The sequence below is a fragment of the Lissotriton helveticus genome, chromosome 3_2 (assembly GCF_964261635.1).
Source record: "Lissotriton helveticus chromosome 3_2, aLisHel1.1, whole genome shotgun sequence".
Classification (NCBI taxonomy): Eukaryota; Metazoa; Chordata; class Amphibia; order Caudata; family Salamandridae; genus Lissotriton; species Lissotriton helveticus.
In genome coordinates this window covers 183,896,679-183,911,628 of record NC_136062.1, presented here as the reverse complement: position 1 = coordinate 183,911,628, position 14,950 = coordinate 183,896,679, and the positions used below count along the sequence as shown (strand labels likewise).

Sequence of the window (14,950 nt, the reverse complement as noted above, 5' to 3'; positions counted from 1 at the left end):
ACTTGATTGAGTGATCGAATGACAGGAATCCTAAAGAAGGAAAATATTGTCTAGGTGAAGGCAGATAGAAGTGAGGTCTAGCCCAAGGTGTGCAAATCCTTCAGACAACATACAATATCTGAGATACTGGCTGCCTACTTTATGTGGGTATGTCGCGTGGCAGTTGGGACAGAATCAAAATGGAGTTTGGTCCATCAGCAACACTTTGTTGGTCGAAGCCGATGAGACGAGAAGCAAGGCCCGAAGGCGGCGACTGGAGAACGTCAAATTGACAATCAAAGGATTTCAAAAGACGACCGTGGAAAGCAATACCGACAGGTATAGAGGTTAAGAAGAAACTGAAGGGAGCTTGAAAGTGGTCTTATACCGCAGCACCGAAGCAAACGTCCGAACACGATGGCGAAAAGAAAACTATCTAACAATGGAGTAGATGCCCATGCCCAATATCACAGAGACGAGGAGTCACTGTACCTCGTGACTAGAGAGACTTACTTGAGGAAAAAACTTGCACACATCCGGACCCAACACTAGATGACAGGAGTATGCAGAGCATGTGTTTCTACAGCGACACATATCACACATTTTGTTTCATTTTAATTAGCTGCTCACTATAAAATGCTTGGGATACATAACATGGTGATATATAATATGGCTTTTCCCATGTAGTATCATGTGCATTACAGTTTCAGGGAATATTCTAAGATACGAAATAAACAATGATCAAAACACTTTCAGCGTGTTGCATAACTAGTCAGCTTTTGTACTTACATGAGTACTTTAAGCTATCCATTCACCTTGCAAGCAAGTTCAAATGGCTAAATTCATAGATATCAGGAGCCACGCTGTCTAGTTCAGAATGTCTGGCTTTAGATGTCTGCATTTTCCTTCTAGAGCGGTTTAGTGGGAAGCGGTGCATCTTTGAGTTCAGCCCTAAGGACACATTCATAAGATGTGACCACAACGGCTGTCAAGCCGAAGCTGTGGCTGTACTAGAAGAGGACCTGGGTGATGCAGGGGAGGAAAAGTACATGCAAAGATTTCTGAGCAATTCAGTGACCATTGATCCCCTGCAACATGGATGGTGGTCCTTGCACCTAAGCTTGAGCTTTCTGCATATGTTACAAATGCATTTATAGATGTTATCTCCCACTGTTGTTTTCGTTCTTGTTTAGGAACTCAATTTAATTTATGGACACAATCTGAGGGTCCACATATGCACCTGATCAATGCTGTTACAAGCAGACATAAGTCAGACATCAAGCAATAGAGCAGAATGGGATTAGAAAAACGCCCCAATCCCGGCCCTCAGACACAAATGGGCACTTTACTTGCCAATCTTTATTTCAGCTTACCGTTGGGGACTTGCTTTTATAATGGCTGGCATGCTGCTGGAGGATGTCCAGAGCCTTTGATTCCGAACTGCTTTTACAGGTTACGTTAGGACTCGCCCGTGACTTCTCCACCTCTTCTGCCCCAGATACTTTGTTTCCGTAGGGTGAGAAGGAATAGCTGGAGGGAAGGTATGAACCTGGAATAAGAGAGGAGTTAGAGGAGGTTAGTTAAGAGTGCCTTCAGCTCAGCTGTCTTCCCAGTCAATGGCACAAAAACTGTAGGAAATTGAAATGTTATGGGCACATACTACATTCATACTAGACACGTATCAAATCATATACATACACATGTTTCTATGTGCACACTAACACACATTCACGTTCAAAAGATTGCAATGGTTTCACATTAAACGCAGGGCAGTTTAAAAGTCAACATTTTGAATAAATCTGCCAATTCTGGCTTCATGTATATAAAGCAAAAGACACTCAATTGATGGACAGAATGCGGAACAAATCAAAACATTCACCCCCAGTCAAGAGATCTGTGTTAAATCCATCATTCCTTTGCTCACCATGCCACCCCAGTTTAGACCTGTCCATATGCAAATCAGTCTTGACCCTGTGCCTCATGGTAACAGTCCAGCCCGAACTGCCAAGCTAAGTCCTCCCTGGACCGGAAACAAGCATCCTAGGACCGGTTTCGGTATTGCTTTGTTCGCCCTGAGTTGGCATGGTATGCCCAGACGTGGGTCCCTTGCTCACTCTGCCACTGGATTCAAGATAGCCTGGCTGATGAGGGTTACGTACCCGAAACCGGTCCCAGGATGTTTGTTTCCGGTCTAGGGAAGACATGGCTTGGCAGTTCGGGCTGGACTGTTCCCATGAGGCACATGGTCAGATTGATTTGCATATGGCCAGGTCTGAACTGGGGTGGTGGAGTGAGCTAAAGAATGATGATGGATTAAACCCAGATCAGTTGACTGGAGGTGAGGGATTTGCTAAAACGCTCCGTCCATCATCCCCTTTGGTATCGTCATGTATATAAAGTGCATGAACAGATAAATATCCTGCGTCTACACTGAACAGTCTATGCCTCTCAAAAAATACTCAATTTCACCAACAATTCAAGCAAGCCTTTCATCTGGCTGCATCTGTTGTAAGATCCTTGAACAACCAGACTCTTGGGTTTATCCCATTCCTCACAAGGGGGAAGAGTCAAGTGAACAGCAGGACAATGCACACATTAAACAGCTAAACACATTGGGAAACAGCAATGCACTGGCATTGAGAAGCCAACAGAAAACTCCATATGTCTGTGCTTAGGTGATGCGGCGGTAGGGTTCGACAATAAGTTTAGTAATGACCCAAACTGTTAATTGGGAAGGAGAGATTATCAATTCAGATAATTGCTCATGTATTTATTTACCACTTATGCTCACAACTAATTAGGGATCATTCCCCATGCTGAAATAGTAAACCAGTGTAGATATACAAGCTGCATTCAGAAAGAACCAGTTACTTATCTTCAGTAACATTGTGGTAGAGACTAACCGCACATTCCTTATCGTTTAAATATTCCACATGCGTCAGAATGGATCTGGAAACTTTTCACCAGTGTCTCTGCATGCTGGCAGGTGGTGTTGTGTAGATCTGCACAGTTGCTGATCTGCTCCGGAAATTATGTGTGGTGACAATATGGGCCCTATTATCAGGCACTGACTTCAGCGGATTTTGTGGTTGTCGTCGGCCCCAGTCGCAGAGCCTCAACTGGAAATTGGACTGACCAATGTACAAATGACTACAGTCAGGATCTTAATAAAGGGTAGGGTCCAGAACAGAGGTTTGTTGAGAAATCTAGACTGATTGGCACGCAGTCCCTGACTACAGAGGTCAGTGGGTGCCATCACCTCCGACAACAGCTGAGCACCTTGCGGAGGTTGAAAATGTTGTCTACATGAGATGCCTCTGCCAAATAGGATTGATGCGGTAGGTGTGGTGGAGCAGACGGGCCCAAAGAGTGCGCTGTGGGCTTGCTCTCTTTGAAGTGTCTAGAGCAGAATCTGCTTTGTTCCCTAAGAGGCGAGACCAGTCAAAGGGCATGTCCATGAGTGACAAGAGACCATCACCGGAAAAACCTGCAGAGTACAACCAGGCTTGGTGACGAAAAGTGACACTAGTGTCAATTTTCTGTCAGATGGTGATCCATGGTACTTAGGCTAGTTTTATAGTAAACCTGGCAGCATCATAGCCATCATGTATAGCCTCGGGCAGTATGCGGTGACAGTCTTCCAGCATACTTTGAGCAACCGAATCCCAGAATTGATGGGCATATAGGCCAAGTAGACAGCTGGTACTGACCAACCTAAAGGCTAGTGAAAGAAAATATCTCTAATAAAAGAAAGAGGGACCCAGCAACCAAAGGGGTGGGATACCAATAAAGACAAGTGTCAGGCAAGAAGGCCCCTTTGGGTAAAATTACACACCATGCATACTAACATTGACAGCACGAATTCACAATGAAAAGATGAACAAAGAGGAAATGTAAAAACAAATTCTTAACAGTATACAATTTATTCAAATGATTATTAAAAACATGATAGAACCCTATCATCAATACAATATTAATCAATAAGGAAATATAAATACATTGGGCATACACAGTTAATACACAAAAATGGGAAACAGTAAGGAAAACTAATTCCTATTAGCACGAGGGAAATACAATAGTCAACCAGAAATCAGCTCTGATTTATGTTCCATTTGTAGTCAGAGTTGTTGTCTCCCCAGACTTAGCGTAATTTTCACTCATATATGTATCGACGCGTTTCGGTGGGCAAGTGAGTAAATAGCCAACACCTTCAGGAAAAAATATTTTGTTCCCACATAAACATATTATATCGTCATATATGGGGTTTAAAAGACCTCCAATGTTGAAAGCGTTTTTGAGAGAATTCTTTGTTGGTTTCTTCGTTGTAATTTCTAGCCCAACAGGTCTATTTCCAGTGCACGATAATTCAGTGAGCGTTATATTGGCAGCTGACAGCACCAGCTACAGCCTTAAAATACGGTAAAAAATGTCATAAACGTACGGTCCAGATCGCTCCGGCATCGCGGGTTACTTAGTAATACCGACATGTTTAAAAAGCAGAGCCGCCAACAGTCTGCATGAGCTCAAAAGACGGGCATCTAGGGCATACGCCTCCGTTGTTATATGAATAGTGAAAGTAACTACAATTGGAACATAAATCAGAGTTGATTTCTGGTTGACTATTGTATTTCCCTCGTGCTAATAGGAATTCGTTTTCCTTACTGTGTTTCCCATTTTTGTGTTTTAACTGGGTATGCCCAATGTATTTATATTTCCTTATTGATTAATATTGTATTGATGATAGGGTTGTATCATGTTTTTAATAATCATTTGAATAAATTGTATACTTTTTTAAGAATGTATTTTTACATTTCCTCTTTGTTCATCTTTTCATTGTGAATTCAGTGCTGTCAATGTTAGTATGCGTGGTGTGTAATTTTACCCAAAGGGGCCTTCTTGCCTGACACTGGTGAAAGAAAATACCCTCTTCCCCCTTCTCTCAGACTACCTATCCAGGGAGTCGTCAGGAAAGCATTAGGATTGGTCTGACTGGTGGAAGCCTGCCTCACCAAGCTCTCAAGAGAGGGGTGCCGAGAAAAAAAAAGCAGGGTTGCCTGGGGCAGGTCTTTGGTGCTTTGTAATCTGGTGATTGACTGTGAGGCTATCAAGGTTTTGCCCATGACCATAAGAGGGTGTCAGTGAGGGCTTCACTGAATAGCAGCAAGGGCTCAGTATTTATTTATCCCAGCTGTAGGATTTCTGCCAGACAATTGTCGTGACTTCGAAGGTGGGGAGGAGGAAGTGACAAACTCCAGCCGTCCTCCGCACAACCATTGCAAAGGAGCCACTTTCCTCAGTGGGGAGACCTGGGGATGAGATGAGACTAGAATCAGGAGAGGTGTGACGACACATGGCATCCTGAAGGTCATCATACCAATTTTCTTTGTGGTAGGGTTGGTCATTCTCATCGCCAGCATCCTAATCATAGTCGGAATCAGTTTCAAACAAGGAATGAAGTGTCTGAGACCTGCCCTACAATGGTGGGAGACTAAGGAGGTCAGATGAGGAAGGTTGTGGATCACCAGGAACAAAGTGTGGCTCAGTCAAGCTCAGTGTCGGAAATCACAATGTGAACTGGCATGGGTCGGGAGCCGGCAGCGGAGTTGTTACAGATGCTAGAAGAGGTGCAGATGGATTTGGAGGGTCCAACTGGCACGGAAGGCGAACCTGATGGTGGTATCCAAGTAGGCAGGGCTTTTGACTCCTTGGGGTCGCAGGCACACCAGACCGAGTCAGAAGGAAACTGAAGAGCCAGAGCATGGCCTTGCAGAACTCTTGGATTTGGTTCAGTATTGGAAAGTCCTGGAAACTCGTGTTGTGCTAGAACAAGTTGTGGGGTCAGCTCAGATGTCAACGAATTTCGAGAGTGATATCGAGAGGCATAGAAATGGCCTCACTCCTACTCAGGTGTAGGACAGGGGCAGAATATTTGTAGGTTTTCTCTTGGACTTGCCCAAAGATTTGGCGCCCAAAGACAAGCAACCCTGGTATCGACTCCTGTGACTTCTGGACTGGGAACGAAACAGATCGACCGACCAACCGACCACTGTACTTCGACCGGTCTCAACGTGGAGTCTTCCGAAGCGTGGCGATATGGCTTTGCCTCGTAGTCTCATATGGCCAACAAGTTCATCGATGAGCAGTCAAAGCAGGCCTTAGAGTGGTGGTTGGAATGAAAGCAGCACAAGCAAACCTGATGGGGATCAGTCACAGACAATTGCTAGTGACAGTCTCTACAAGGATGAAACCCTGTAGATTTAGGAAGTGAGATTTCCCTTGCACACTGGATTTTCCAATTTCCTAGGAAAACAGGTCTTTTGAGAGAAAAGAGGTTGCTCCGGATCCTCATGTGGTGATGCTGAAAGGAACTGTGCTCAGCGGATGGCAGTGGCACCTCCATTGGCTCTGCACATTATTTCCGGAGCAGAACTGCATCACTGCGTAGTCACATGGCGCCACCTACCGACATACAAAGGTACTGCTATATATTATAAATATATTTTCCCTTTTAAATAATAATGATATTTGAACAAAAAATAAATTTCTCTTAAGATAGACAGCCATTCCAAGAAAATGTTCTATCTTGAAGTTTTTTTGTTTACTCTGCTGTTTAAAGGATGTACTTTTAAATTACAATACGTTGAAGTAGGAAAATGTATTTTCATTATTCATTTTTTCCATGATGAGCACAGTCCTATGCCAAAGTTAGGACGAATGAAATGTACGGAACGATAAAAGGAATCTCCACCTGTCTACATTCCTGCCTTCACCAACTTTGACCACTGCAAGCCTACTTAGCAGGGGTCCTTGGCATTCGACGGACGAAATGTACAAGATAGTTGCATTTTCAGTGTCCATTTACATACTGGCGGCCCAAAGAAAATATATTTCCCTTACCAACACAGCATACAAGGAGATAAATCTGTTATGCAGTGAAAGTGCAAGAATCGTAGTGCATTTCCTCTAGATCATAAAATGACGGTGTAAGAGTGCTTAGACCACGATCCCACTGTTCATAATAACTTTAGTCAATTTGCAGTACACTGCCATTAACAAATACGAGCAAACTAAACCAATATTTGATACTGGAGTGAGACCGTAACAAATCCTAATCTGCATTACTCCCCAACCTTTTTGTTAAAGTTGAAACTTTCTTGGGCATTCACTTTGCTGTATTACCTGAAATTACTACTCCATTTGTAACAATGAAGTTATTTTTGAAAACACAACTTATCTCCAAATACATAAAGCACGAAAATCCATAGGCGCCTGCTTTTCTGGTCAGTTAATTACGGATTATAAAACATCATTATGGATTTTAACACCCGTTCATTCTTCTAAGGCAACAGTCTAAAAAGAAACTGTCTTCGGAGGGGCACCTTGGACCCAAACTAAATAGCCATTGAAGCATCTAGCTGAGCTCCAGTATGCCCCGGAAAGGAGTTAGACATTTACGAGATAGCTTCAAATGCTGACCAACGTGCCTCTTTAAACTGTTTGAAGCAAATAATGAATACATGCAACCAATATATGTAATACTGGAAAAATGAGAAAGGAAACGGTTAATGGCCTGGAACAATTTTGTTACTTTAAGGTTTTTCTGGAATCACATGCTGTACATTATTTCAGTTATCTAATGGTTGGGTCTGGAACTCTTTGTATTGTCTTATTTTTTTTCTTCTTTTTGGCGTTTACCAGAGGTTGGGAGAGCAAGTCCCCCTAGGATGTCAAACGTAAGCCCACAATGCAAAGTAAGTGGCGGTCATCTTCCGTTTAACCGCGGTTACCTTTAAGTACCCACCTACTATTGCAGAATTCACATGTGGTGCACAGATTACGTAGCAGTATTAGTCGCTAGTGGAAAGATGGGCTGAAGAGTGTGGGTGGTCGCACGAAGCGTTTTAGAACTTTTCCCTGTCTGTGCCTCCCTGCTTTGTGAAGGTATGGACTGATGACCATGTGGAGGCCATGCATATGCCATTGATGGAGACATTTTCTATGAGAGCCAGAATGAATCTTTTTTTCTTGTAGAATGCACTCCTTGTTTGTAGCTTAAGTATAGCTGTTTTGGATGGTTTTACTATCCAACTTGTTATAGTTCCTGAAGACACCGGAGACCTGTGTTCCCTGGTGCACGTGACATGAAACACTGCTGGCTTTTCCTAATGTTTCCGTTAGGTAGTACATGATGGCCCTTCGCATGTCTGGTGTGTTGTGCCTTTACTGCCTTGAATTTTTCAACTTTATTTGTCCACATGGAAATGAGATAACTTTGGGATAACCGTTGGGTTAGTTTTCATGACTAATATATATATATATATATATATATATATATATATATATACACACACATATAATATACACACATATATATATATATATATATAAACATACATATATAAATATATATATACACACACATATATATATATATATCTGTAGGTAATGCTCATAAATAGTAACGGCATGCAATTCCTCACACTATAGAAGGATATGATTACAACTAGATAGGCCAATTTTAGAATTAGGAATAGGAGTTCTATTTTGTGCACTGGTTCAAATGGGTGTTGCATGAGTTTGCACCAGTACCAGGCTGAGGTTCCACGCTGGCAAGGGCAGGTACTTTGGTGGTGAAATCCTTTTCTTTTCCTCTATTAACTTTTCTAAACAGTGCAGTGGTGAGAAGGTTCCTCCGTCCTCATGGTACCTCCAATGTATGAAAGTGTAGCGGGTAGGTGTACCCTAAAGGAGGCATACAAGAGTTTGCATAAAAAAAAAACGCATTAGGGTTGCAGAGTATATGGCAGGTTTTTCATTACTACACCAGTGAATGAACATAGTCCACTTGCCATCATAGCATTTGTATGTGGTAGGTAGTATCACTTCCCTTAGTACCCCCACACACCTGTCTGGGACACCTACGTAGCCAAAGCCTAGAGCCTGGGACCCCTACGTAGCCAAAGCCTAGAGCCTCATGAGCCATGCTACTAGGCTGTACCGTTCGCGTTCTTTTTTTGTCTTACCTCGGATTTTGATCTCCTCTCAGAATTGAGGCACAGTATGAAGGCTGATGCGCTCTGGTGTCTTTAGAGTACATGGGTGTAAGCTTTTTCTGTACTGGCACAGTTTCTTTTAATGTATTCCCCCGTACCTCTTCAGTCTGCAAGTCTATGGACACTATCATTAGTTTCTGACCTTCTTTTATCCCAGGCCTCCTATGATTCTTCCAGGATGTTTTCGTCTGACAGGGGGCACCTGTCTAGCCTTGGCTATGGCGTAGTATGCCTACCGCTGTTTCTCCCTACCTTTCTAGGTCACTGGCCTAGCACACCTTATATCTTTCCAACTTGTGGTCCGTAAGTAAGCGGAATTTGCTGACCTTGCGGGTGTTCGTTTTTGCCAGCTTATGACCTTATGTAGGGTAGAACCTAAGAGGAGCATTGTTTGCTTCCAGATGTCATAAGAGGTCTCTGGGTAACTACCATCCACCATCTATGCATTGTCCAATCTCACATGGTCCACGCCCAACTGGAAAAAATGCCTCCTGCCTTCTTTGTTTTTTTGGCATTTGGTGTCGCATCTGAGATATGCTCCCTTTCTTGGTATTTCACTTCAGGCTTTTGCTCACCTCTTTCTCCTGCTTAGACAATTCGCAACTTGGAGCTCTGGACCCTGCTTATTAAGTTAACAGCAGAAAAACAGAATCTGAAGATGGTGACCACATACTGGGGTATTGTGTTTTAACACTAGGTCATAGGAGGCTGGCTCAGCCAAACACAAACATAGATGACAGAATAATACACTGCATGTGAATCCCATAAAGATTCATGCTGCACAAAAATGACAATTCTGGTAATATCATTTCTGCTGTTAACTCTAACATAGTTGGCAATGCTTGTACAACAAAAAGGGCCAAGAACAAAACTAGCTTCAAAAGATGCTATCACTTAAAAACACTGCATAAGAACACTGCTCAAGCAGACTTTCTTCTTCTTGTGCATAACAATGGCTCCCTCTTTCCATATGCCTCAGACTAATTCCCATGCAGTCATCTACTATCTATGTTTGTAGCACAAAATATGCTAATGGAGTAAGGTAGGTTGATGTTAAGAAAAAGGGAGATCCAGAACGGAGTTTCAGAATCCCCATAAAGGCAATTTCGCCTTACTCTTTTGGCTGGGGATCTACCACCTTATCAAAAGGTTTGGAAGGATGTTACCCAGTAAGCATCTGATCTTGGCATGTTGAGCTGTAGATTCACATGATTTGCATTCTACTGCCATCAAGTGGTGGTTCAGGATGTTTGTAACTTGCTTTTCTTCAAAAAAGTGTTTTCCTAATCACGAGGAAAGGTGACGACTCCTTTCAGTGATAGTGCGCATCGGCATTGAATCCATTGTTAGACTATTTTCCCGCAAGAGGGTGAGAATGGATTAAGTGTAGAACAGAGATGTCCATATGTATGAATATATAATGAAGAACTGCAACAACTATAGGTGCCCAGGTGGGCACATGTGAATCTACAGCTCTACATGCCAAGAACAGATGCTTACTAGGTAATTAATACTGTCCAATCGAGGCATGTGTACTGTAGATACACATGCTTTGCACAGACTATAAAGCAGTATACTCCCAAAGAATGGCTAACCTGTAGATGTTAAAGTTGTTTGTAAAAGTATTTTAGTACTGCTTGGCCTACATTAGCTTGTTGGCGTGCTAACTCATCTACAGAGTAGTGTTTGGTAAATGTGTGTGGTGAAGACCATATAGCTGCTTAACACATGTCAGCTAGAGGAATGTTACCTAAAAAGGCGATAGTAGCCCCTATTTTGCAAGTGAAATGCGCTCTGGGGGTATTCATTGAGTTCTTTTAGCTTTTGCATAGCATGTTTGCATTTAACAATCCATCTTGAAATGCCGGATTTAGAGATGTGATTGCCTTTGTGAAGTGGAGCAAACGTAACAGTTTTTTCGAGAAAATCTTTGGTTCTATCTATCTAGCACAATAAAGCTCTTTTGACATCAAACGTGTGAAGAGCTAGTTCTGCTACAGAATCAGTTTGAGGAAAACACAGATAACTGAACTGATTGGTTTATATGAAAAGCAGAAACCACTTTGGGAAGGGTTGGTGCGAAGAATTACCCAGTCTTTGCGGAGCTGAAAGGAGGGTTCTTCCATGGTTAATTCCTGTAGCTCACTAACTCTCCTTAATGAAGTGACTGCAATGAGGAAAACAACTTTCCATGAAAGAAATTGCAAAGGACAATTGTGCAACCGTTCAAAACGTGGACCCATAAGCCTTGTAAGGACAATGTTAAAATGCCATACTGGCACGGGGGAATTCTTGGTGGTATTGCCCTTTTCATGCCTTCCATAAAGGCTTTGATTACTGGAACTTTAAATAGTGATAAAGGCTGCCTGTGTTGCAAATAAGCAGCTACCGCTGCCAGGTGCAAACGAATAGATGTATAAGTCAGTCCAGTTTGCTGTAAGTGTAACATGTAACGGATAATATTTTGTATGTAAACAACTAGTGGATTGATTTTGCTGTTATTACAGTAGACAACAAATCTTTTCCACTTTGCTGAACAGCAGTTCTGGTAGTAGGCCTTCTTGCTTCTTTTAGAATAGTCATACAGTCTGGTGGTAGATTTAAATAACTAAACTCTATGTCTTCAGGTGTCAGATTGCGAAGTTTAGTTCTTTGGGATTTGGATGACTGATTTCTCCATGGTTCTGCGTAAGGAGCCTGGAGGTGAGATGCAGCTTTTGATGTGGAACTACTGACAGCTCCAACAGGGTGGTGTACCATTGTTAACGGGTCTATGTGGGAGCTACTAGGATTAGTGTGAGGGATGTTTGCCTGAGCTGCCGTACTAGACACAGGATGAGTGGGAGAGGTGGAAATGCGTAGGCAAAGATCCCCGAACAGTTCATTCATAGGGCATTGCCCTTTGAGAGTGTGTGTGGGATCCTGGTGCCGAGGTTTCGGCATGTTGCATTGTAGATTGTGGCGAACAAGTCCAATAGTGGGAATCCCCATTGTTGGAAAAATGGAAGGGGAACTTGGGGATGAAGTTCCCACACGTGAATTTGTTGCCTCTTTCTGTTGAGGAGGTCAGCAATCTGACTGCTTGCCCCCGGGAAGGTGTTCTGCCAGAAGATAAATCCTGTGATGGATTGCCTAATTCCAAATGGCTTGAGAGAGGCGTGACAGTTGTAGAGAGTGTGTCCTCCCGTTTTTGTACATAGTACATTGCTGTCATATTGTCCATCTGGACTAGGACAGCTTTGTCTTTGAAGTTAGTTTGAAAAGCTTTGAGCACTAGAAACACTGCTAGAAGCTCTAGATGTAGAGGCTTTAGTGCTGGTTGCTCCCAAGGCCTTGTAATTTTGGAGATGGCCACCCCATCCTGTCAGAGATGAGTCTGCTGTGAGCACGATCTGGGGAATAGGGTCGATGAAAAGCAGTCCTCTTGATACATTGTGTGGGTTCCACCACTGCAGAGCGATGGGTGCGGCCTTCTACTAACACTAGATCGGTTAATTGACCCGGCGAATCATTCCTCCGACGTTCTCAACACTCTTGTAGAAGACGCATGTGGAGTCTTGCATGGGGTATAATTGCAATGCAAGATGCCATAATTCCCAGCAGCTGCATGAACACACTGACGGGAAATGTTTGGTTGGATTGTAACTGTAGTATCATAGCCTGACTGTTGTGAATTCTGGCGACATTGGGAGATGCTAGAGCTTGGATAGTGTCTAGAGTGGCTCCTAGGTAAGATTGCATCTGCAAAGGGTGGGGGTGAGATTTCTGTGTATTGACCGTAAAGCCCAGTGATTAAGTAGGTCTATTGTGCTCTGAGTGTGTCGTAGACAGTTTTAATAATGGCTGGCTGTGACGAGCCAGTCGTCTATTAGGGGAACACGTGAATATGTTGTCTTCTGAGAAGAGCTGCAACTACTGCCAGGCATTTGGTAATTACTCTGGGAGCAGTAGTCACTCCAAACGGGAGTATGTTGAATTGGTAATGTTTGCCTGCTATCACAAATCTGAGGTATTTGCGATGAGCTGGATGATTTGGAACATGAAATTATGAGTCTTAAGTAAGTTTAGAGTGGACATGAAATCTCCCTTCTGTAAAAGTAGAAGTACTTGTTGAAGGGTTACCATGTGAAAGTGCTCGGATAGTATGCATTGGTTTAACTCTGAGATCTAGAATAGATCTTAAGGAGCCATCCTTTTTGTGAATCAGACAATAGAGAGAGTAGACCCCTGAACCCTGGTACTGTAATGGAACTGATTCTATGGCTTCTTTTGCTAGGAGAGATTGCACTTCCTGTTCAAGCAACGGCCAGTGGTCTGGAGACAATTTGTGAAAGCGAAGCAGAATTTTGAAGGATTGGTGGTAAGCTCCAGGCAATAACCATGTTGGATAATTCAGATCACCCATTTGTTGGTTGTTATAGATTGCAAAATGGGGAGAAACTGTTGAAATCTTCCTCCAACAGGTGAAGTATTGTCAGAGGGAAGCGTGGGGAAGTCACTGCTAATTAGGTGAAGGGGAGTTACGGGATGTGGTGACCTTACCCCTGTCATTCGAGTGGTTTCCTATATATCCTCCTCTGAAAAAGCCACTTGAGGGAGTATTGGTTATTTCCTTAGTAAGATGAGGTATTCTGGTCCGAGGGTGTGGTTTTGGACCCTGCTCTGTAAGATGAGCGACGAAAGGAGCCTCTGTTTGAAGGAGACTGAAGCGCTTCTATGGACTTAGCGACTTCAGGGTCCTTTTTCATGTTTTCAAGTGCCTGGTCAACCTCAGGACCAAAGAGACCTTCTTCATCAAATTATGTATTTAAAATAAATTGTTGGACTTCGGGCTTAAACCCAGAAATCCTTAACCAAGCATGTCTTCTGAGTAAGATGCTAGTGATGACCTCTCTGGCTGCGTTATCAACAGCATCTAGAGCACATCTTATTGATGACTTGGAAATTAGCTTTCTCTCATTCACCAACTCTTGCGCTTTTGCCTTACGCTCATCTGGGAGATATTGGAGCAATTGCTCCATTTCATCCCAGTGTGCCCGTCATATCTGGCTAAGAGGACCTGCGTGTTTGCAATGAACCACTGATTGGCAGCTTGAGCAGCTATGTGTTTGCCAGAAGCCTCTATTAGCTAGGATTCTTTGTCTGGGGGAGGAGCGTCCCCAGAGGTTTGGGAATTAGCTCGTTTGCAAGCCTTGGACACTACCAGTGAATTTAGTGGCAACTGGGCCTTAATAAATATTGGATCTGTTGGAGAGGCTTTATATTTTTTGTCGACTCTAGGAGTCAAGATACGTGCACGCACAGGACCTTTAAAAATGTCATCAGCATGTCTCATCATACCCTTAAGCATAGGGAGTGTTTGTGTTGACCTGTGTATGGATCCTAATGTCTCAAACAAAAAATCCAGCTCTAGGGATTCTTTGTGTAGAATCCCCCATGGTATTCTGCAGCACTGGCAATGAGTTCCTGATAATATACATAGTCATCAGGTGGAGATGGCTTGGCAGGGTAAATGTCTGGGTCGTTGTCTAATGGTAGATCAATTGTGTAATCCTTCCATGGATGTACTGGTAAATGCATGCCCCCCTCATCAATATCATCCCCATCATGGTGTGATTGTGAAGAATCCTGAGGTGTGAAGTGCAAAGGATTTAAAGTCAGAGAAGAGGTTGGTGGGGGGATGCTGGTGGTGGAAGAAAAGGGCTGGAACCAACATACTTCTTTTTTAAAGGGATCTTGTAATGAGTGTCCTCATCAGGAAGCTTCTGTATGACCTGTTTCCGGGTTAATGTAAGGCTTCTTCTGTTTGGGATCCATTTTCAGTGGAACAATGTCTAAATTTGGATCCACAGGGACATTTTTGGGTTTCAATTCTGGTGTTTTCGGTGCGGATATGGTCTGGCCTTTGGTGCGGACGA

At 43.1% G+C, this 14,950-nt stretch overlaps 1 protein-coding gene across 11 annotated transcripts in view; it reads right to left on the bottom strand.

Annotated features, from left to right (window-relative positions):
• ZNF609 (zinc finger protein 609) overlaps positions 1-14,950 on the bottom strand; it is a 932,673-nt gene that overhangs the window by 95,397 nt on the left and 822,326 nt on the right. For all 11 annotated transcript variants that reach the window (XM_078685001.1, XM_078685012.1, XM_078685009.1 and 8 more), the window contains one exon: positions 1,353-1,528. In XM_078685001.1, coding sequence (XP_078541127.1) covers positions 1,353-1,528 — 176 coding nt within the window. The remainder of the gene's footprint in view (positions 1-1,352; positions 1,529-14,950) is intronic.